This window comes from Centruroides vittatus, unplaced genomic scaffold, assembly GCF_030686945.1.
Source record: "Centruroides vittatus isolate TY-2023 unplaced genomic scaffold, ASM3068694v2 contig_680, whole genome shotgun sequence".
Lineage (NCBI taxonomy): Eukaryota > Metazoa > Arthropoda > Arachnida > Scorpiones > Buthidae > Centruroides > Centruroides vittatus.
The window spans coordinates 2,918,931-2,944,110 of NW_027122427.1; the positions used below are offsets into that span (position 1 = coordinate 2,918,931).

At 29.7% G+C, this 25,180-nt stretch overlaps 1 protein-coding gene across 5 annotated transcripts in view; it reads left to right on the top strand.

The window, feature by feature from the left end:
• LOC136980185 (histamine H2 receptor-like) overlaps positions 1-18,384 on the top strand; it is a 58,223-nt gene extending 39,839 nt beyond the window's left edge. For all 5 annotated transcript variants that reach the window (XM_067276244.1, XM_067276243.1, XM_067276246.1 and 2 more), the window contains exon 2: positions 17,057-18,384. In XM_067276244.1, coding sequence (XP_067132345.1) covers positions 17,063-18,160 — 1,098 coding nt within the window. In that variant the 5' untranslated portion in view covers positions 17,057-17,062 and the 3' untranslated portion in view covers positions 18,161-18,384. The remainder of the gene's footprint in view (positions 1-17,056) is intronic.
• Positions 18,385-25,180: the final 6,796 nt, after the last annotated feature.

Sequence of the window (25,180 nt, forward strand, 5' to 3'; positions counted from 1 at the left end):
TAATTTTAACTATCGTATTAACCCTCCCCCCCAAAATACTGTCTGAAAGAAAATGGGGTGTATCTTACACGCCGGCAGATACGGTAATATTTCAGTCTAAAATAAATATCATTTCGGGTTAAATATGTATAAACGGTAATTATTTACAGCTTCTATGAATGTTTAGACCTGTATTCATCGTTTCGGATGATTATGTTTTGACCTACTTAATAAGGACTGTGACGTCAAAGTTAATCGTTCGAATTTAAAACCTTAATCTCTTGCATGATGATTTTAATAATAAAGGATCAGAACATAATAACATCTCGAGAAATATATTTTCACTTTTATCATAGCCTTGAATTAATATTCTCGCTTCCATTGTAATTACCATAAAAGAATTTATTTTTAGAGGCGAAATTTATTTTTAAAAAAACGTTTGAAAATATAATAATTTTATTAATTTATTCTGTTGTATCCAACATATTCGGATGGAAAATAATCATTTATAAGTTTTAACACTTAATATTCATTATTTAAAAACATTATAGAAATTTCTATGAAATATATTTATTTAAAATTTAAATTCTCTCGTCGGAGAGAGAAAGATTCCTTTTGTTTTAAATAAGACGTGTTTAGATACGTTGGAAGATTATTGACTGTCCATCTTTATCGAAGCCACTGACCCAGAGTTTCGTATGACGTCATCCGAACCCATTACGTTCCAAACCCACGTCATCAATTCTGTTGTGACGTCTCTTCTCCATTCTCCTCTCCGTACGACAGTGTTAATGCATTTTCTCAACATGTCTATCGATAATTTGAATAAGGAAAGTTTTCTGTTTCCTCGTATCTTCGCATTATCTATTGTTTTCATTTTTAAACTATACAACTAAATTTTTTCAGGTAATATATTAGTATGTTAGAACTTAGGTATCGATCATGCAAATTAGTTGGTAGACAATGTTGTTTTGTGTTTTGTGATGCTGCAATCTTATTAAGGAAAAACCTGGGTTTTAGGCCGTACGTCACGTTTGTCTGTGCGATCACCTGTGTGAAAACTGTACTTTGTGTTCGATATTTATAATGTAAATATAATGAAATTCGATTCATTATATTTTGCCATTTTGCAGTTTTTCAGATTACAAAATATTACAGAAAAAAATTTTATACACTTTCTTTACAAATTTAGTGTTAAAATACAAATTCGGAGCCTTTAAATGATTAATTTAAAGGCTCCGAATTTGTATTTTAACACTAAATTTACTATTGCTGGGCGATTGTTTTTCTCTCTTATATAATCACGCTATAATAACGCTCCGGCTTATCGATCTTTTAAAGCGATGAAGAATTGATTTTCTACGTGTTTTGCCTTATTTTCATTTTAATAATTTAAAATTTCTTGTGTAATTAGAGCGATGATTTGTAATGTTTCACTATATTTCGTGACAAAGTTCTAGTATAGTTATTAAACGAAATTAAGGAATTATTAAATGTAAAATTTCACAATATGTTATGTAAAAGACTATTCAAGCAAACGTTAAATAAATAAATAAACAAATACATCTTAAAACACAAGAAAAGTTAAGTTAAAGAGCAAATAGGATTTAAAAAAAGGTTAATCCTTTCGAATGACTTCGATAATTTAAATTAACTTTAATCTGCTTTAGATCATTTCATAAATTAGCAAAAATCTGTTTAAATAAACTGTTTAACCTTTTCCTTATTTATTTATCGTCGGTAGCAATAAATTTTTCTGTCAATGTTTAAGTGATAATACTTTAAAAGTTAGGGATTTTGAATTAATGAAAATATATATATACAGTATAGAATATATATTAAAATTGTTAAATACTTTTCTAGTGATTGATAATGTAAGATTATATACAGAGAGATGTATAAGCGGGTATGGAAAAAACACGCAAGAAAAACTTAGAAGGAAAAAAGACATTTATTTTTACCCATAAATTAGGTCACAAATCAGGAATACGAAATAATAAAAGATAAAAAAAAATCCAGCAACGAGTTGCTTAACTTTCCCGGTAACGTTTAAAACTTCACGAAGCGTCATCTGTTATGATTTTTTATTATTAAAAACTTTTTATATTTTTAATTATCATAATATGGCAGAAAGCTTAATTTTGAGAATTTGGATGGGTTTTATAAAAAAAAAAAAAAAATGTAAATTCTAATAACGAGTAAAATCGTCGGTCAGGTCCTACTCGAGATACGACACACGACCCCCTTTATCTCCCCACTCCCTTGACCTTTACCCACCAAAATTTAACAGCACCATTCTCCTAAATACACAAACCTCCCTGCAAAATTTCAGAAATTTTCGACGAAAAGCACAGGAGTTATTGAGCTTCAAATTGGGTGAACAAAACTGCTCCCCCGCTTACACATACAGAAGAAACCGTGCATTTCTCAACGTTTCAATGTTCTCACAGTCTAAAAATGTAAAAATCTTGGGGGGTCATTTTTTGATCGATCGACATATTTTCGTTCTGTTATGTATAACCGAGCCGGGAAAGTAATAATAATAATAATAATAATAATGAACACCAAACATCTGTATTTCTCAGATTCACAACTGTATACTTACTTTTGCATCCCCAATATATATATACTCTACACATATTTTGTTCGTATAAACTTAAGCTCCGTTTACTTTTAAGCACATTTTGGCTAATGTAATCCTTGGTGCCAAGATGGCGGCTCGTCTCTGATTCAGCAAGGAAACAGTGGGACTCACGTTCTAACCTAACCTAACCTATTCTAATAAATTACCATAATTATTAGCAACCAAATTATTAGAATAGGTTAGGTTAAATTAGAACGTGCATCCAACTGTTTCCTTGCTGGAATCAGAGACGAGCCGCCATCTTGGCACCAAGAGTTACATTAACCCAAAACGGTCGAAATCATTTATTATATAAAATATATATATATATATATATATATTTATGAAATCAAAAATTTCAAATCTCAAATTAAATCTTCATAGAAATCGATAAAATGCTTCAAGCTATGGAAATTTATTTTCAAATGTTATTTATTTTAGAAACCAGAATTTTACTGTCAGGAGAACAGAACAGAAGAAATTTAATTTGAATCTTATGTATGAACCATGTTGCATAACTTATTCCTTTGTGTCTTTTTTATCTTTCTTGTAGAATTTTATATCGAAATTTTACTGTCTGCTGTTATGATTAGTATACAAATGGCTACAGACTTTAAAAGGGACTAATCGTTGTAGTACTGTTTTGACCTAGTCTACTTCCATAATGGAATCTGTTTTAATTTGCATTTAGAATAAATTAAACTTAATTTAATCATATTATTTCTGCATTTTACAACATTTTCATTCGAGTCTACAACATTGCCTAACTTCTGTGGTATTGATGGGTTTAGCTATGTAAATGTAAGTATTTTTCCTTAAATTTTATTTTAATTCTTAAATTAAGGAAAATTGTTGGATAAAAATAGGGTCTAGAATTAATAAAAAAAATTAAATTAAACGATTGTATAATTTTGCCGTGAAAAAAATAGTGATTCTCCGTACTTGACAGTAAGATTATTATATACAAATTTGCATTTAAATTTATTTACATATCTAGAAAAATATATAACTATTTCTTCAATATAATGTATAATTACTTCATTTGGAACAAATATTTACTATCTTTAACATGAATCGAACGGGTTTACACTCACGAGGCAATGTTTTTATTTAAAGAATCGCTTTTTCAATGCTGTTTCCTCTGTAGCAGCCGTTTCGTCTTAAGCATTATTTATTTTTAAACATTGTGATTTATTACATCTTATATATTATTGGCCTGAATAATTTTAATTATTTTTGTTGTATTGATTTTACGTGTCCTTGAAATATATATGCAGCCTGACTTGCAGTTTACATTTACAAACATTGTGTTAGAATAGCGAAGGAAAGTACCGAATGGTGTCAGATTGGACCCTCCGAGTTGTTTGCAAATCTCCACGTTTTGAGACCTCCTGAACCCCAAAGAAGGCAAAAAATTTCGTGGATATGTATGTGTGTTGGCATCTATTTTGTTTAATGAGGGGTGAAGATTAAAAAATGAAAAATTGGGCACGGTAGCTTATGTATAAGGGGCATTCTTGCTATTAAATTTTGCTGGAGAAAGGTCAAAGGATTGGGGAGATGGAGGGACTTTCCAGCAGAGTCAGTATTGACTCCTTAAGGGTGAAAGTTTGACCCCTTAGGAATGAAAGTATTGACCTTTTAGGGGTCGATGAATGTTTGAATCGATAAAACTTTGCAAATATAAAAAGTTTACATATTTTTTTGCTCTCAAATAAATTTAGGAAGATGCCTTTTAAAATTTATGTAGGAGGATTGTTGCATATGCATATATTAAAAGGAGTCGAGGGGGAAAAGTTTTCATAAAAGGGGTCGATACGTGAAAGTTGGGAACTCCTAGTTTAGAAGATATCGCTAACTAAAACGGGAAACAATGCTGTATAAAGACACATTAAGTTCCTAACATTGATTTATATTTCGTACGAGGACATTTTTATTGCTTTATCTATTACTTCTATTATATTAAACTCTGTTCGGTATTCGAAACAGGAACGAGAACGAGTCAAGACTTATAAAGTTAGAATGAGTCTGTATACCCAATGTTTTCGTTAGTGAATCAGAATTATTAGCTACTCAGTTACGCTGTAAGAATAACTAGCGAACGTCTCCATTTTATAGACCCTTCTCTTGTTTATATTTAAATAAATTAATTTTTAAATGATTAAAATAAAATAAAGGCTCAGTTTACGGCGCATATTTTAATAAACGATCAAATTTAAATAGTTTTAAAGAGGATAATGTTTTTTAATCCGTAATGAAATTCAAGTAAAATAATTTGTTGTTAATTAGTAACTTTTTTTAACTGGACCGATGCCTTTAAATTAATTTTAATAGCGTTCAAGGTGTTTTATGTAAGAAATGAATCATTTTCTCTGGAGTTTTGATTAATTTATCGATAGGCTATTTATTTATTTTGCGAAATATTAAAATAATTATAATAAAATTGCTCTCAAACCTCTAAACAACGGCCGTTGTTTAAAGGTTATTTCGATACGTTTCAAAAATAATCGTTTATGTAAAGATGGCCGTCGTTTAGAGGTGGCCGTTATTGGAGGTTGGACTGTAATGTATCCTTTAATTCTCTCTTTTTATATATATGTTTCTTATCTCCTTAATTACTTATATATTATGCCTTTGTCCACTTTGGACGTTCTTGCGAACTAGGACTTATTATACCGATGGAAGAGAATTACACAATTTCAAATTAAAACACCATTAACGTAACATAAGCCTGTTTATGTTACATTAAAGGTGTTTTAATTTAAAACTTTATGATTCTCTTCCATCGATATGGCAAGTTCTAGTTTACAAGAACGTCCAAAATGGACAAAGGCATAATATATGTATTTTTTAATTCGTTCTAGTGTATAATTTTTCTATGTAAAAGTGTAAAATGTGTTGAGGTAGGCTTTCTGCGTATGATTTTAAGTAAATCTATGAAGTACTACATTTATTAATATTTATTTAAGTCATGGTTTAGTCTTTAAACCAGCATTTAAAGTAATTAAGCCAACAGTTTAAATATGATAAAATCTAAATGCAATTATAAGAAATATTAAAATTCAGTTTAGAATATTTAAATAATTAATATTTATTCAGTTAGCCGCAGTTGTGTAAAATTTTATTCGATTATTTAAGAGCCAACAGAACATAAATAAATTATTAAGAGTAAATGGAATTATCATACAAAGTAATATCGGTAGACTTTTTTTTTTAAATTATAATTCCATTTGTTGGTATTCTTCGTATTTTTATTCGTTTTTGATAAATTATGATAATGTTGTATTTAATTTTCCATTATTAAGAGAAACTTAATTGAATTCAAACAAAAAAAAATAGTTTAAAAGTCTTTTTATATTACGAAACAAAACGATAAATACGATTAAGCAATCCATTTTTGCTACTTAATTATTAATCTTCTTATATTAAGATATATTAAGAATTATATAATAAAAAATAAATATCAGTTTTAATTTCTTTTTCATTGTTTATTATGGCCAAAAATAGTCATCTGTACATCCCTTATTAGTGTTTTACATGGGCATAACTAGTCAAAATAGCATTTGTGGGTTATTTTCTTTAATATTTCCTCTTAAGATTGTCTTATACCACGCAATGTAAGCTGATGGAAAAGAAAATTTGGTATGAAGTTATTTACAACGAATCTATGAGGAGCATTTTAGATAAGAGGTTCTTAGAAAGCATTTTTTCGTCGCTTCATGTGTGAAAATGTAATAAGGATCTCCACATTCCTTCGCGTTTGGGATTTTATTATCCAAAACGAACTTCAGTTGAATAAACTATCCAAAAAGGCAGATATTTCGTGAGTGAAAAGTTACAAAATTGACTCTCCGGATTGGAGAATGGCGCAGAATTTATCTGTGAAATTTCTTGGCTTCCACATTTGAGAATCTCTTATTTAGAGTTAATAGGATAAAATCTGCTAAAAGTGATCAATACTGGTAGTGGCTTGACCCAATTTGAAAAGTTTTTCTTTAGTTAGTTCTTGTAACTTACATTGGATATAAACGAGATCAGTTTTTTTTTTTTTTTTTTTTTTAAATGTGATAACTTGTAAACTAAGGCGCACCTTGGTACTAAAAGTCACGTACAGTACGTTATCATTCATAACACTTAGATAAAATTATAACGTATAAGGTATGAATTTTAGTGTCTTGATGTCGTGGTGCTATATTTTACATGTTTCTCTCCCTTAAAAACATTCAACAAGAATTAATAATAGAAGCTTAATAACTATTCTTTAATTTGTTTTTTATTTGGATTTTACAATTATAATATTTTGCTTAAACTAAATAAAAAATAAGCTACTAACTAAGTCATTATTTTTATAAATTAATATTATCATTCAATTGATTATGTTTATGAATTCAGATTACGTTTTATTTGAATTATAACTGAGATCCAAACTGGAACAAGTAATACAAACAGAACGTACACCTTATTTGCTTTTTAGCAGTTTCGAATGGTTTTTTCAAACGTTTTTTTAGCTTTCTTGAGAAACCTTCTTTAGGATATCTTCTATGTAAAACCTGAAGAAGAAGGGTTCTAAATACAAGATATCCTGAATAAGGAGGGTTCTAAATACAAGATATCCTGAAGGAGGGTTCTAAATACAAGATATCCTGAATAAGGAGAGTTCTAAATACAAGATATCCTGAATAAGGAGAGTTCTAAATACAAGATATCCTGAATAAGGGGGGTTCTAAATACAAGATATCCTGAATAAGGAGAGTTCTAAATACAAGATATCCTGAATAAGGAGAGTTCTAAATACAAGATATCCTGAATAAGGAGGGTTCTAAATACAAGATATCCTGAATAAGGAGAGTTCTAAATACAAGATATCCTGAATAAGGAGGGTTCTAAATACAAGATATCCTGAATAAGGAGAGTTCTAAATACAAGATATCCTGAATAAGGAGGGTTCTAAATACAAGATATCCTGAATAAGGAGAGTTCTAAATACAAGATATCCTGAATAAGGAGAGTTCTAAATACAAGATATCCTGAATAAGGAGGGTTCTAAATACAAGATATCCTGAATAAGGAGGGTTCTAAATACAAGATATCCTGAATAAGGGGGTTCTAAATACAAGATATCCTGAATAAGGAGGGTTCTAAATACAAGATATCCTGAAGGAGGGTTCTAAATACAAGATATCCTGAATAAGGAGGGTTCTAAATACAAGATATCCTGAATAAGGAGAGTTCTAAATACAAGATATCCTGAATAAGGAGAGTTATAAATACAAGATATCCTGAATAAGGAGGGTTGTAAATACAAGATATTCTGAAGGAGGTTCTAAATACAAGATATCCTGAATAAGGAGAGTTCTAAATACAAGATATCCTGAATAAGGAGAGTTCTAAATACAAGATATCCTGAATAAGGGGGGTTCTAAATACAAGATATCCTGAAGGAGGGTTCTAAATACAAGATATCCTGAATAAGGAGAGTTCTAAATACAAGATATCCTGAATAAGGAGAGTTCTAAATACAAGATATCCTGAATAAGGAGAGGTTCTAAATACAAGATATCCTGAATAAGGAGAGTTCTAAATACAAGATATTCTGAATAAGGGGGGTTCTAAATACAAGATATCCTGAATAAGGTGAGTTCTAAATACAAGATATCCTGAATAAGGAGAGTTCTAAATACAAGATATCCTGAATAAGGAGGGTTCTAAATACAAGATATCCTGAAGGAGGGTTCTAAATACAAGATATCCTGAATAAGGAGAGTTCTAAATACAAGATATCCTGAATAAGGAGGGTTGTAAATACAAGATATTCTGAAGGAAGGTTCTAAATACAAGATATCCTGAATAAGGAGAGTTCTAAATACAAGATATCCTGAATAAGGAGAGTTCTAAATACAAGATATCCTGAATAAGGGGGTTCTAAATACAAGATATCCTGAATAAGGAGAGTTCTAAATACAAGATATCCTGAATAAGGGGGTTCTAAATACAAGATATCCTGAATAAGGAGAGTTCTAAATACAAGATATCCTGAATAAGGAGAGTTCTAAATACAAGATATCCTGAATAAGGGAGTTCTAAATACAAGATATCCTGAATAAGGAAAGTTCTAAATACAAGATATCCTGAATAAGGGGGTTCTAAATACAAGATATCCTGAATAAGGAGAGTTCTAAATACAAGATATCCTGAATAAGGGGGTTCTAAATACAAGATATCCTGAATAAGGAGAGTTCTAAATACAAGATATCCTGACTAAGGGGGGTTCTAAATACAAGATATCCTGAATAAGGAGAGTTCTAAATACAAGATATCCTAAATAAGGAGAGTTCTAAATACAAGACATCCTGAAAATTACTTCCCAATAAAATCGAAAACGTTTGGAAAACTATTCCAAACTGCTGAGAAAGCAAGTAATATGTACATTCTGTTTATATATGATTCGTGTAATTCAAATATAAAGATATCAATTTAAGTACACCTTAATAAAATAATTTATATATTTTATATTAAAGTTTGTAATTTTAAAATATTTGTGTTTGGTTGATAATTTAAGGCAATTTGTTCTCATAAAATACATTTATTTCGCTTTATTCTAGAAGTTTATAAATTTATTTTACTTCTAAAATATAAATTGATGAAAATATTGTACTTACACTAGCTAAATTATTGGGAAATTTAAACTAATGCATATATTAAATCAAAAATTCATTCTATGACAGAAGATATACGAGAAAATGCCAATAAAACAGTGTAATCATATTTAGTGGAAAGAATTAATAATTCTTTAAAACTTTTTGACTATTAAATTCTATCGCCAAACAACCGAATTTTGTTTAAAAAATTTATATGAATACACAAATTCAACTTTAATTCGATCCAAATAGATTTATTTAATATAAATTTTAAATGTAGATTTAATTTAATTAAAGATGTATTGAATATAAATAAAATTAAAGTTTAATCTATTTAGTTGTTTACCAACAGGCCTATATTATTATCACAGGAGATATTCGTTTTAAATTCGAATTAATTTCCATAATTAAAAATTATTCGATTGTAACAATTCTTTACAAAAAGTTATTTATCCAAGTTCAATTTAGCTAATTTTATTAAAATGAGTATAGAGAATAGAATTGTTTATTTAATAATTAATTGCAGAAGTCATTATTGTGAGGTACTCACACCTCACCCTATCAAATGAATTGAGTATAAATAGCATAAAAAAGTAGCAAAAATTTATAGTTACTATAAATCATTTGTTTTCAATCTAAATATTAGATTTGGCTTTATTTGCTTCAGGCGAAGCGAAACACAAACGATCTGTCGAGGGAAGATGCCTTCCATGAGGACTTTTATGGGAAACTGGCCCCTATTTAGGTGTTACTAACGTGAAGAAAAACTAGAAAACTTCACGAGGCCAGCCCGCTGAAGAGATGCGAACCCACACTACCAGTGTTCAGTGGTTTTATCCACTTCGGCCACTGATGGGATCCTAAAGATTAGTTACAAGTTCTATAGTAAAATGGTTACGTTATGAGATGATTACGTTACTATCTCTTTTATAACTATCTCTTTTTTACTTTTCCTGCTCTGTTATATATATAACAGGGAAAGTATGGCAATCGGTCAAAAGATGGCCTCCAAGATTTTTATATGTTTGGACTCGGGGCACCTTGAAACGTCCAGAAATGCAAGAAAAAATGGGGTTTCTGTGTTTCGATGTTAGTGGGGAGCGCATTTTGTTTTTACCCACTTTGAAGCTTAATACCGCCTGTGCTTTTTGTCGAACTTTTCTGAAAGTTTGGAAGGAGATTTGTGTATTAGGGGGATTGATGCTATTAAATTTTGATGGTTAAAGGTCGAGGGGTGGGGAGATAAAAGGATGTCGTGTGTCATAACACTTACTTCGAATAGGATCGGACATAATGAAGATTTTACACGTTATTAGCATATACAATTTTTTTTTATAAGACCAATCCCTACCTTCAAAATTACGTTTTTTGGTATTTTCTAATAATTAAAAATATAAAAATTTTTAAAAAATATATATCATAACAGATGGCATCACACGCAGATTTAAACTTTGCCGGGAAAGTTAAGCAACTCTTTGCTGGAATTTTTTTTTCATTTAACATTTATATATCTCATTCTTTGTCGTATATTTTTCATCGTCAGCTTTTTGTTTTTTTAAATTTCTGGGATTTTCTTACACTTTTTTCTCCTGATACCCTCTACGAAAGATTATAAATTATTTTTTTGACATCACAGGGAAAATGTTTCAGTTTTTTAATAATATGAAAAACATTTTAAAATGCCCAAGAATTTAATTATAAAAAATCGAATAAATGGAATATTTTGTTTATAATTAAATGAAATACACGTAACTTTAAGGTACTTAAAAGAAGAATCTCTCTCTATGTGTATATATCAAATAGTTAATGTTATTTTCTCAATTAATTGCAACTGTAGAATAAATAATGATTTATTTTGGCTTACTGAAATTTTAATTCATAGCCATTTTTTATTTTTCTAAAATGATAATCTTTCCTTAAAAGTCTTCAAGCATGTATTATTGAATAGCCAACGTGTCATGGACTGTATAGAAAATGGATGAGAGAAATGTTGCTTAATTAACTTTTCATTTATGTTAAAATCACACAAATCATTCATAAATTCTCGAAATAAATGCTGGTCTAGCGCTGATATTTTTAAACTCTTCTTCCTTTAAAAAATTAGCTAATATAGTAGCTGTTTTTAAATTCTTTTTTTCCTGGCAAGATTAATGAACTATGGCTGTCCTAGCTTCGTTCGGCTTCATGAGTTGAATTTTCTACTTCATCTTAAAGATTAATAGTTCAATCAATTATATCTTCTTTAATGGAATGGCTATCGATTTGTAACTTATGCATTTCTCTATTTATATTCATTGACCACAAGACTTTAATCTTAAATATCAGAATGATCTAATAGGAAAAAAAATATATGATCAAAGTCTGGAATGTTTGTATCTCTGCTTTAATTAAAACTTAACCTTGCACTTTTTAATCAAGAGATAAAAATCTTTGATATATATATATATTTTTTTTTTCATTTTTAATAAGGTTCTAATGTGATGCGTCATAGGAAAAAATTAGTCGCATGTTTCTTAATTAATCTCTCTTTTTAGTATTTTGTGATTTTTAAAATATTTTTGCTCTTTCACCTCGAAAAAGAAATACTTTTCTTATACAAAGTCGTAGTAGAACCTCCACAAGAGCCGAATTATCGGGCTAGAGTTGGCTATGTGGATGCATAGCTTTGTAACGGGTTAGTCGTTATTTATTTATATGTCGTAGTAGAAATTCTTTTCTACTCAGAAATAATTACAGTAGAGCATCGATTATCCGACTTAATTGGGGACTGAGGTTGGTCGGATAACCGAAAAGTATGAAAAAATACATTATTAGTATAGTGTATTAGGCCTGGTTTAAATACTAGGCTCCCTTTCATGGTCGAGCCAGTGCTGCCAGCTAAAACATACAAAAATTTAACAAAAATAATATTAAAGTAGCCAAGACAACCAAATATTGTAGCGCCACATCACTAGCGGACATTTGAATTTGCCGACTAGAACGCGGTCGGTTAATCGGGGTCGGATAATCGATGTTCTACTGTATGTTGTAAATTACGTAAATTGTGATTATGTTCTGCGTGGCATCTTTATGTATAAGAATGGTTAAATTTACCTATGGTATACAAAATGGCGGCTCGTCTCTAATTCCAGCAAACAGAAGAAGGGAAACAGTGGGGACGCATGTTCTAACCTAACCTATTCTAATAAATTACCATAATTATTACCAACCAAATTATTAGAATAGGTTAGGTTAGGTTAGAACGTGAGTCCCCACTGTTTCCCTTCTTCTGTTTGCTGGAATTAGAGACGAGCCGCCATTTTGTATACCATAGGTAAATCTAACCATAAGAATATATAAGCATGATTAAATATTTTCAGTTAATAAAAACTATTTACAGTAGACCCCCCATAACACGGTAGATAAGTTCCGTGTTATAGGGGGTCTATTGTATTTATATTTAAAAGCAATGTCTTAATCTTAGAATTGTACAGAAATTTTCATAGAGTTTAACAAAGTTCTAGTTTTTTATGCCAAATTTTATTAATTTTCGAGGACCCGTGTTTATTTATTATAACTCTTAATAAAGTATTTAAATATAAATTTTATTGACACGCATAAAACAAGACAATAATTCAGCAAATTGTTCCTATTTTGGCGAGTAATTGCATTACTTCACTGCCTTGTAGACAACTCAATAACCATCGTCGTACGAAAAAAAAAGGATCATGGCAAATCTAAGGTGAATGATGCGTAAAATCCCAATCCATGAAATCAGGATCCGTAAAATCAAGATTATTGCATTTTCTAGCTATAAAAATAAAATAAAAAAAATAATAATAATAAGTACACTTTTATTTCTAATTGCAGGAAAATCTACCAAATACTTTGTAATATTTAAATTTTATTTTCATTCTTGATATAGAAAATAACGATTTTTTAAACATTGCATGGAAGATTATATTAAAATAAAAGAATTAAAGTTTATATAATTAAATTTTCTAAATGAATTAATAAATTTATTGTTTTACTTTGTGATATTTGAACTTTAAAGCTACTCCATTTACAGTCAGTGTGATTGATGAGCAGAATTTATTTTATCGCCAATAATAAATCAATAATCTTCGTTCATTTAGAGGAAAGTTACAAAATGATTACTGAATAGAACAAAACAAAATAATTATCGACCTTTATTTTGGCTACTCATTTAATTATTCATTTCGAATTGATTAGAAATGTATTTTTAGAATTAATTTTTTAAATTATATATATATAAATTTCTTACAACAAACACTTTTATGAATTTAAAAATCCTACTCATAAAATCCAATATATTGGCATTTTTATTTTTTTAAAAAAAGGCGCGTTTAATATTACAGTAGAACCTCCGACAAGGGCCATTTCTTCGGGAACTTTTAACAAAAATGCATAGAAAATGAACGTCAGTGGCCGTTCGTCACAGGTTCGATTGTATTTCAGTTTTCAGAAAGGTCTCCTCTCGCTGTTTTTTTTTAATTCATCACCACTCAGATAAGTTTTCTGCAAAACAAATAAATTATTAATAGTAATTTTTGATGAAATTTTATAAAACGAAATTAATAATAATAGTTTCCAAACGATTAAAAAAATATTCTAGCAATGGCTTCTTCTGTTACGAAGATGATGAACCCAGAAAATAGTTTCTTAATATACTTCTGAACGTTTTTAAAGCTGTATAACTTTACAACGAAAACTTTCGTCTTCTTAATATAATATATTTTATAATCTCCTCCGATGTTTCTTTCCATTTTCATAAAACTTTTAAATTATATCCATAAACCGAGTTAATATTTAATGTCTTTGTAAATTGTTAAGCTTATTAAAGTAAGAATTTCTGTGGAAAGGTGCATCCAATGGTATAACATAAACTTTTCATTGCGGTCACGTTAAATTGCTTGAGTATTTATAGTTAAAATGAATACAAGTAGTTTATTATTGACTTATTTAAACATTTTTTTCTGGAGTTTCAGTCTTCCATTTTAAATTTAGAAGTGGGTGAGATTTGAACTGCACGATTCCAGGACACGATACGAAGCAAATTAAATAAAAACATTTAATAATAATAATAATAAATGTGATGACTTTCTTAAATTTTAATAGAGAGAAAGTATTTCAAATTCTTATATATATATATATATATTTCTTTATATCCAGGCCCAGTCGTGGTTTTGTACGCGGTAATATTTGACAATATAAAAGGACAACTAAATCTGTACATTACACAATTGAACAAAAGCCTCTCGGATAAATTCAATTTAATTTTTATATTAGAAAGAAATTTGAATAGAACAAAAATATTAATAAAAATTGTCATTTAAAATGAACTTTCGTATAGATTTCTATTCTTAATCTTTATCAAATTTCTGCGTTATTAAATTTTAAAGTAATTGAAATGAGTAATTTACGATCGTATATTACGAATTTTATGCATTTGTTTCGATTAAATGAGTAGAAATATTTTAAAATTAAAGTGAAAAAAAATAATAATAATAGGTTAATGTTACCTTAGGTGCCAAGATGGCGGCTCGTCTCTGATTCCAGCAAGGAAACAGTGGGACGCACGTTCTAACCTAACCTAACCTATTCTAATAATTTTGTTGGTACAGTAGAACGTCGATAAGTGGAACGTCGGTAAGTGGAATGGCCGGAAAGGAACGATTTTCAGTCAGACTGTGTCGTGCTGAATCGAATGTTTTTGATACTAAATTTACTTCTAAAGTATAATTTTCATGTTTTTTATATTCTTTAATATATTTATTTTGTTTGTACAAAATGCAGAAATAATTTTTAACGATACGATAGCCTCGATGATTATTATAAAAATTTTCGTTAGGCTTAAAATCGACGAAAATTCAACACGAAGCGACACGCAACGGAGAAAAATTTGAACATCGGACAGGTTAATGTATTTTTTCGTACAAAGTCGGAAATTGGAACAAATCATTAACTGGAAGGACCCCAGTCCCCAATTGGTTCCACTTATCGACGCTCTGCTGTAATAATTATGGTAATTTATTAGAGTAGGTTAGAACGTGCGTCTCCACCGTTTCCTTGCTGGAATCGGAGACGAGCCGCCATCTTGGCACCTAAAGTAACATTAACCTTGAAGGTTATAGAAACATTTAAATAACGCACAATAATAATATGATTTGTATATTCCTTTTAAAAATTGTTCGAGTTCATAACTTCTTTAATAATTCTTCTTGGTTTTTAAAATAGTTTTAAAAAGTTCTTAATACCTTCGACCTAAAAAAAACCAGAAAAATCTTATATAATTGTGCTTATTATGTAGGATTAATCAGTACTTTTTTAAATTAGTGTCTTCATCTAAATATTAAATAATCTTTATTTGCTGGAAGGTTTTTAAAATAATAATTTTTGTTTTTAAATTTAAAATATGGAAGAAACTAAGCCGTCTTTATTCTTCCTTCTTGTTCAATCACCAGTGATAAAACAGCCTTTTCTTCGTAGAGACTACACCTAATACAGTTTAAAAATTCACTGATGATAAACCAAATTATTTTAAAATATGTAACCTCTAAGAAAAGGTCGTCTCTGAGAAGAAAAAACGAAAAAAAAATGTTTTATTCCCGGTGATTGGTCAATACGGAAGAATGAAGACGACTTAGTTTCTTCTATATTTTAAATTGTGAAGTATACCGTCTGCCATTTTAATTGCAATTATAATAATTTTTCGTTAGAAGAACATTAGAAAGTCCTGAATAGATAAATAATATAAATAAAGATAACATTTATTTAAATTTATTTTATTGCTAACACCAGCTTCATTGTTTTTTTTCAAATATTTTACTATCCAAATAGAAATCTTCCACTCCCAAGTTTGTGTAGTATTACTATTTTAATATACAAAAATACATGGATTTTTAGTTTTGATTTAGTAAAAAAGGTTAATGTTACCTATGGTTCCAAAATGGCGGCTCGTCTCTGATTCCAGCAAATAGAAAAAGGGAAACAGTGGGGACGCACGTTCTAACCTAACCTAACCTATTCTAATAATTTTGTTGGTAATAATTATGGTAATTTATTAGAATAGGTTAGGTTAGGTTAGAACGTGCGTCCCCACTGTTTCCTTTTTCTATTTGCTGGAATCAGAGACGAGCCGCCATTTTGGAACCATAGGTAACATTAACCGTAAAAGATTAAAATATTAATTTTATTTTCGAAAATTGCTCTTGAAAATGTGAATTTTCAAGAACAGGCAATTGTTTCTCAATTCACATTTTGAAATATTTCAATCATTTTCTTTCGTATTAGTAAAAATTGCCGTCAACATTATAACAGTCGCAATTTTCGAAATGACGGTAATCCGAGACTCTTGCCTATATATAAAGCATTAGAAATTGAGATGAACAGTCGTTATTCTAGTTTCGCATCTCGAATTAACGTAATGAATCACTTTCTCTGCGATACTCAATTAAACACGAGAAACAAAATACAAAGCAATAAAGGGAATTTCAAACAATATGTTGGAAGGGCAGATTTATACATCGAACGAATTAAAGAAACCAAAATATATGTTTTAAGTGTGACAATTATATTTAAAGCGACGGGACATTTACATGTTTAAATCGACGTAATGTTTAATTTATTTAATTCGTTACAATTACTGTTAAAATTAGATTACTCGCCTGTAATTTAGGCATTGAATTTTTGATAATTGTAATCTTTATATATATATATATATATATATATATATATATATATATATAATATTAAAATAATAGCTAATTTTAATAGAAAAAAATGAAATACAAATATTTTTTTTACTATCTTTCAGCTCAAGATGGCTCAAAATATCACAGCTCTCGCTTTATGGATTCTGCCGCCATCCAACAGTCAGATAATGAAAATAGATGGAGAAGAACCAAATGGATGGAATGGCGTTTTTAAACTTGTCTTCCTTTCGGCTGTGGCAACCGGTGGTACCATGGGTAGTGTCTTCGTCATTAGTGCAGTAACGGTCATAGAGCCATTCCAAGTGCGCGGCAGCATTTATCTTGTGAGTTTAGCCATGGGCAATATGTTGGTAACCATTTTGGTTCTACCAGCATCCTGTGTTGCCATTTTGGCCAATATCCCTCAGGATCCAAGTATTTGCACTTTTCAGTGGCTTACTACGGTGGTGTGTTTTCTCGTATCCGTCCAATCCTTTATGTTTATGGCTTTAGACAACTGTTTAGGATTAAATAGTTTAGTTACATATGATTTATGTTGCACGAAGTGGAGAATTCTTTTTGGCGTGTCCGTTGTTTGGTGTTGTTCCGTGAGCTTTGCAGTCATTCAATACGTCATGGGATACGGACCATCTTTCTGCGATTCGAATTTCAACGTATGGCCACCGTATCACATCACTGCCGGAATATTATTGGTGATATGCCCACTTTTGCTGACCATCATTTATTTCACACGAGCCATTTTCAAATTGCGAGATTTTAAATTGCAACTAGAAGTTTTAGAGGATCCCACTGCATACGTTTTAACAGACGAATGTTTGTTGAAGAGTAACATAGTGGTGTTTATAGTGATGTTAATGATGTGGATGCCATATGCCGTAGTTATAGTGATCAGTGCTCTGCGTCCAGTTACCATAAATTTAATGGACACATCTTGGTGGGTAGCCATAACCAATTCTTGTCTTTATAGTTATGTGTACGCTGCGACCAACAGAGATTTCCGCGAAGCATTTAATAAATTGTTTTATTATTGCTGTTGTAAAAGTCACGTGACGTTCACACGCCGTTCGCGCGACCCCAGGCGAGCGGGTAATGGCATTGGGTTGAGAGTCCATATTATTCCGGGTCTCAATATTTACGCCCAGAGAAAGGAAACGGCGAAAGAACTTCGCGTACATCCGCCCTGTAAAGGCACTTGCGACCTTTGACACCTTTCCTCAAACTTTTATTAACATTCGATTGTTAATTACTGTCGATACGGACTAACGATTTAAAAAATAAAAGGCAGTTGTATCAAAAAGTGTCCTTCGTAAAAGTATTTGGAAGATAACTGCCGGAGTATTTATTTGTTAAAAAACAATCTGCGGCGAAAATATGTATTTTGTGTATTTGTGTAGTATACATATATATAAAAATTGTAATTTTATGATGATTTGTGAGAAAAAAATTAATTGTCTTTAGCCAAAAATACAATATAAATAATGCTTTACATATCGTTGCCAGTCAAATAAATAAACATTTACTATTTGTTAAATGTGCCTCTAAGCAATATACAATTTCTCATTGTCATAACGTAAAAGACCCACTTATTATCTTACCTCTAATATTACGTTTAAACTCAAAAATAATCATTCTCGCCACATATTTTATGTATAAAACGCTAAATTTTTAATCGAGTCTTAAATATATTCGCGTATAGTATTGTTTCAGGTGTTAGTTTAGTGTGAAGTAAAACAACTTTATTAGGCTGAAATTTTTAAATTGCAAACCCATACATTTCCACTGTCGTTCGGCTGTCTGTCCTTCGTTAATCTCGAAAACGAAATTACATAGATTTAAATCGCGACCATATATGGAAAATTTTGTCTCGATTGGACCAGGTGCTCTTAATTAAAAATTGTATCGAGAACAGAGTTAAATAGACGACCGATGGACTCGATTGTTATGAGGAGAAGTGTGATTTACAGGGAAAAGTCACTATTAAAATAGTAGGAAAATTAGGGCACGATTAATTTAAATTAAAATACGATTATAAATTGCAGCCCAATATACTAACGTTTTCACTTTTTACACTAATCTGTCATTTAAAATTAAATAATAATAATAATATTTTAGGAAAAATCTACACGATTTTTGTATGATATAAGAGATTTCTCGGATTAGCTTCATTGGATTATAAATCTGATTTTTGATATATCTACTGCAGGAAAATAAAAAAGTATATATATCTTTTAACCTTCTAGAATTAGCATTACATGAGAATTCTGAAAACCGAATCCATAACTAACGTGGTTCGAGTGTCGTGTGACTGATATTTCCATCTTGTCAGTAGTTACGGTTAAAGCTCATTCTTCAATCATTTTTCTCACTTTATCATATGAAATTTTTCTGATAACTTTCAGCAAAGGATAGAAAAATTGTTGTAGATTTTTCTATAACTTTGATTCTTGATATTGATGATATTCCAATTAAATTATAACTTAACTAAAAGACAGTTTGCTTTAATTTTATTACTCTGACGTCTAGGAACAAGTCTATATTTAATTTAAGCAATAAATGAATTTTTAAAACGTTTAACAAAGTTTAAATATTTATATTGTCATCAATATCAAAATTCAATTTATTAAAGGAAACTTATCAAATTCCACGTTAAATTTCAATAGGAAAATATGAAATATATTTATAAACGTGTCTTCGATTTCCTTCCCTCTTGACCTATATTTTAAAATCAAATATGTATTCTTATAACGTATTTAAATTATGATAATTAGAAAAATTAAACGTGTTTTTATGTAAAAAATTTGATTACAAATTTAAAAAAAAAAAAGGCAGCAATATTTTCACTCGTGAAGAAACTACGTGTTAATGACGAGAGTGATGCTAACAAGGGATATGTCTATTCGTTTGACAGATTAATCTCATCGGATTATCGATCGCCTGTATATTGTTATTGATTACCTTACGCTCGTATATCGCTGTTTAAGAATGGGGCAGTTAGTTTTAAAACCGTGTCATATATGTATGTATATATATATATATATCAAGAAGCTGCTCCTTGTATGGCAGAAATATTTCTATTTCTAGATCAAACCGAGCGTAAACAAAAGATATTTCAGAATTTCCATTATATATCAGTGGAAGAACATCTGATAATTTGCACGCCTCGTAATGATAATCGATTTGCTTATTTGAATTCATTCCAAAATAACAGAGAATGGACCGTTGCCTTTTAGACCTTAATGAAAAGTGTCATTTTTGATACTAGAAATAGCCTCGATTTATTTCATTTTTATCGCCTGGATGACACATTCGTCATCGATCTAAGATATTATCTAATAATTTAAATGCGAAAATCTGATATTCATTGGAAACTGCGAAAAAAAAAACTTTCTAATTTTCACTTCTAAAAAAAATAAAAAAATAAAAAAAAAGGTTACCTCCGAAGAAATGATAAATTTGCGTGTAGGACGAAAGCCTGAAAATCTCAATAATAGTTTATTTTAATAAAGAAGGAAACGACTTTTCTCTTTTATTGAAGTAATAGAAAGAGATATTCGAGAATCTCGTATCGATCCGAAGGTTTCTGATGTCTGCTCATCAAAGAAATTCCATCCTGTTTTGGATCTCACCAGGGTAAATTTCGATTTCAAATATATATATATATATATAACCAATAAATCATCATCTTCTCTAAATTATTAAACGTTTGAAATTAATTTAAATTACCTAAACTATAATGACGTATATCTTTTTTTCCTATTTTACATTTTAAAAATGAGATGAGATACGTAATTACTTCGTTATTTCTCCGGATGAATGATGATTATTATTAAGAAAAACATTCAAAATGTGAAAGGTTTATCCAATGATCTAGCGATTTCTTCTCTTTTTTGGGAGGGGGTGGCGGCAGAATAAAACTAAGAACGAATTATAGTCGTTTTTCTAATAATTCAAAACGAGCCACGTGGATCTGAGCTGGACACTAACGATGAGCTGGCGTGTGCTCTACCAACTGTTTTTATCGACGGTCACATGCTACTAGAGGTAATTCACCATTTTCCACGTGACTGTCGACCGACGTCAGTTGTTGTTCTCATGATAACTTATCGTTAGAGATCAATTTTATTGTATCCAGAAAGTTTTCCCTTTAATAATCTTCGAGAGAAAAGTAAAAGATTGGTTCAAAATAAATATTTTCAACCATTCTTGTTATCTTTATTGTTCCGGCTGATATATATAATAGAGGGAAAGATGATCCCTTCCAAGATTTTTACAATTGTAAACTCGAAAGCTTGAAGCGTAGAGAAATAAAAAGAAAATTCGGCGGTTTCTTTTCTGTATGTTTGGATGTTATTGTGTGTGTGTGTGTGTGGAAGGACACGATTTTGTTCACCCTGTTTGAATTTACTTTCTCATAATATAAAGACAATTGGTAAATATACTTCAACATACGAGGTTTAGTTATCATAAACACCTATATATTTTCTTCTTTTTTAATTAATTAGTCACTTACAATTAGAGTCGAATCTGGTTGTCTTAAACAAAGGAATGTGTTAATATACAACAGATGTTGCGCTGCTATTTCGAATAAATCAATATAATTATCAATATATGAGTAAATCAATATTGTAAGTACTCTCGTTAATGTGTAGAAACTTGAAATTTAGTAGTTGTAGTTCTTAGTATGCTAATTAATATGAAAAGTCTAAAAATTACGTTAATAGACACTCGTGAATTGTTCCTAAGGCGAGTAACGTATATACAGGCAAACCTCGATTTAGCGCCAATGAATACGTGTGAACAGATCTTCCGTATAAATATTAAATAGAGAACCCTTTGATCGGATTTCGCATTAAAAATGATATTTTTATCATTAGATCGCATCAGTTTCAAACACTCAAAGTCAAATTTGTGTGTTATGTGTTATGTAATTCATGTTTTGAAGTAATTCAGTTTAGCGCTACACTCGATTTAATGCCAATTTCAGAGGTGAGAAAATTCTTACGCTAAATCGAAGTTTCGAACTGTATTATAGGATTTTGGCTCCTCAGCAGAATTTGATTGCCGAAAGCTATAAAGAAAGGAAACCTGGAAGAAGTACAGAACTTTACTAAATAACTTTTTATGACTGTAAAATTAGAATTTATTATATGGCGTTTATATTAATGAAAAGAGAAATTTAAAAAAAAAAACACGATAAAACGATCAGATTTTTAGTAAAAATAATAAAATGCCCGCTTTTTATACGCGAGAAATGTTTAAAAATAAAAGAAACGAGTGAATTAATTTTAAAAAACACATTAAATTAACATTATGTTAGACGAGAAACCTTACACGATAATTATTGGGCTGTAATTTTTAAAATTGCACGCCTGTACATTTCTATTGTCGTTTGTTCGCCTGTCTGTCCTTCGTTAATCTCGAAAACTGGATTGAATGGATGAAAATCAAAACAAGATATGGAAAGCTCTGGAGCCGAACACCCCCATTAACTATATACTTTCAGTCTGGACCGGAAATTGCGTGATTTTTTAGATTAAAAATTGCAGCCGCGTATAGTGATTACAGTATCGTGATCACAAGAAGAGTGTACTTTAATTGAAAATATTAAATAATATACATAATTTTCTCTTACGAAATTCGAAATAAATGATTTTTGAAAGCCTCTTATATATATATAACCGCTCGAGCGAGTAATTCTGATCAAAGAAAGGATATTAATCTATATATTAATTATAGATAAAGAACAAGCATTAGGAGAAATAATTAATTATGAGAAAAAATAACTATGTTTGGAGAAGGAGCATTGGATAATCGTTATTAAGACGTGGTTAGCCTGTATGATTAAATCTTATTCATAACCCAATTTAATAATTATTTACAGAATTCTGGAAGAAAATTAGAATCGAATAGTAACTGCTTAGATATGGATTTAAGTAAGTTTACATCAAATATAATTTTTAATTTAAGTATTAAAATTTTCCTTTTATCATCATTTGTAAAAATCCATATTTTATTAATAACTATAATAGGAAACCTCTTATCGTCATTCTTGGGAAACTAAGACAGGAAACATTTTCTCAAATATATAATTCGTATTTATCCTCTTTTCTTTTTATTATTTTCGATTTGTAATGAGCAAAAAGAACGAATTTTACTTTGTTTTCATAACAAAGTCAATGTAGATTTCCTTTTAGTTTCCATTCCCATTCCATTATGACTTATATCAGTAAGCTTTTAATGATACAGATGAATACATACACACATATATACTGTATATTTAAATAATATTTTGCAACATTTAAGATAGCATTTTCTAGTATTTTTCTTGGCCTTTTATTGAAAATAGAGCTAATGTTACACAATATTTAAAAATTGTATTATATGTATATACCATGTTTTTCACGTGTCTGAGTATTCTTTTATGTTCGAGCGTACGTACATGCTCTTATAGATGGAAAAAATGGGCACTAAATTCCATAAATTGCATTTAAAAATTCCCAAACTTTTAAAATACTTTTCGGAAGCTCTATGCTTTTTATTTTAATTAATAGTTATCACAGATGTTACCTAACAGTTACTGTATCAGTACATTTATACTTAATTTACATTGATTCTTATAAGCCAAAACAAGCTGGCAATACACAAGAGCATGCTCTTATTTGCAAGGAAATACGGTAAATAATTTATTGACTTATGAAAAATTCATTTTGTGCTTTTAAATTTTTAACCTATTTATTATTTTGTTAAATAACTATTGGTTCGGATTTAACCAACAATTTGTGACTGAAGATATAGACTTACAACATATATATTTATTTGTTTGTATTACTTCTTAATGCTGTTATATCACGTTATAAAAACATTTGACCCACCTTAGGCCTGGTGAGAAAGAATATTGAATTTCGAGTCCGAATTCCATTCGGAACCAATTGATTCTTTACGGGTAGATCCAGAATTTATTTTGGATTATTTCTCTTGGGTAATGGAACCCGTCCAATAGAAGTGACTAAAAGACAGACGTTTACTCCTTAAATACGACTTTTTATACCAAAAAGATAATTTATTTATTTAATTTTACAAAAGTAAAGTCGTTTGTGGCGATAAAGGATTACCCCCGAATAACGTAAAAAAATAAATAAATAAAATTCCAAATGGCAAAGAAGTTTAGATAATACGATTTGGTTAATGTAACCCTTGGTGCCAATATGGCGGCTCGTCTCTGATTCCAGCAAGGAAACAGTGAGACGCACGTTCTAACCTAACCTAACCGATTCTAATAATTTGGTTGCTAATAATTATGGTAATTTATTAGAATAGGTTAGAACGTGCGTCCCACTGTTTCTTTGCTGGAATCAGAGACGAGCCGCCATCTTGGCACCAAGGGTTACATTAACTTAAGAGTTTAATACTGAAAATCAGTCAGGTTATTGAAATATTCTTTACGATTTAGGAGTTTTTAAGGGGGTTGTATTTCTTTGCCTGTTATTCAGGAGCGGTAATTAAACATAAAACCCGTTTCGTATATAGAAAAAAATACTGAAATATTTTAATTTCTTATAACAAATTAACGTTGTTTTTTTAATTAGTAGCATCTAGAAGATTACTTTTAAATATAGTAAAATTTTTTTATTATAATTAAATTTCCGAATCATTATTAAACGTACTCTTACTTGAATGCTGCAATGTCAGCACTAAAGAAAGTTACGAGTTCTCCAGAAGTTTTTACTTTACTACAAGACACTTTCCGCTCTTAAATAAATTAGAGATGTCAATAATTAAAGAAAAAAGAAAAGAAAAAGACCATTAATTAAGTGTATGAAAAGAAGAATACAAGAAGAATTGCGAAACAAATTACGAAATAACAGATAATGGGAAAAATTTATAATAAAGTAGAGATAAAAACTGATCTTAACGCAACTAAAAATAAACAAGAATAAATTGTTCTCGTGGGTAAAGAGAAATTACCTTGTAAGTTATTTGAGAATTTCAATTTACCCTTAAACTGATATAATAATAAATTTCCTTTGTTAATTCTTGTTAATTAATTTTTTATTTTGTTTCTTTGTATAACGAATTAATTGTCTTTAATTCCGATATAAAATAATTTTTGATAAGGTATAAAACAATCCCTGCGCATTTCCCCAGGTGTTGTTAAGCAGATTACGAATTCGATTCTTTGTTTTAATTCATAATTGACTCGTAACAGTTAATTTAATTAATTGGAA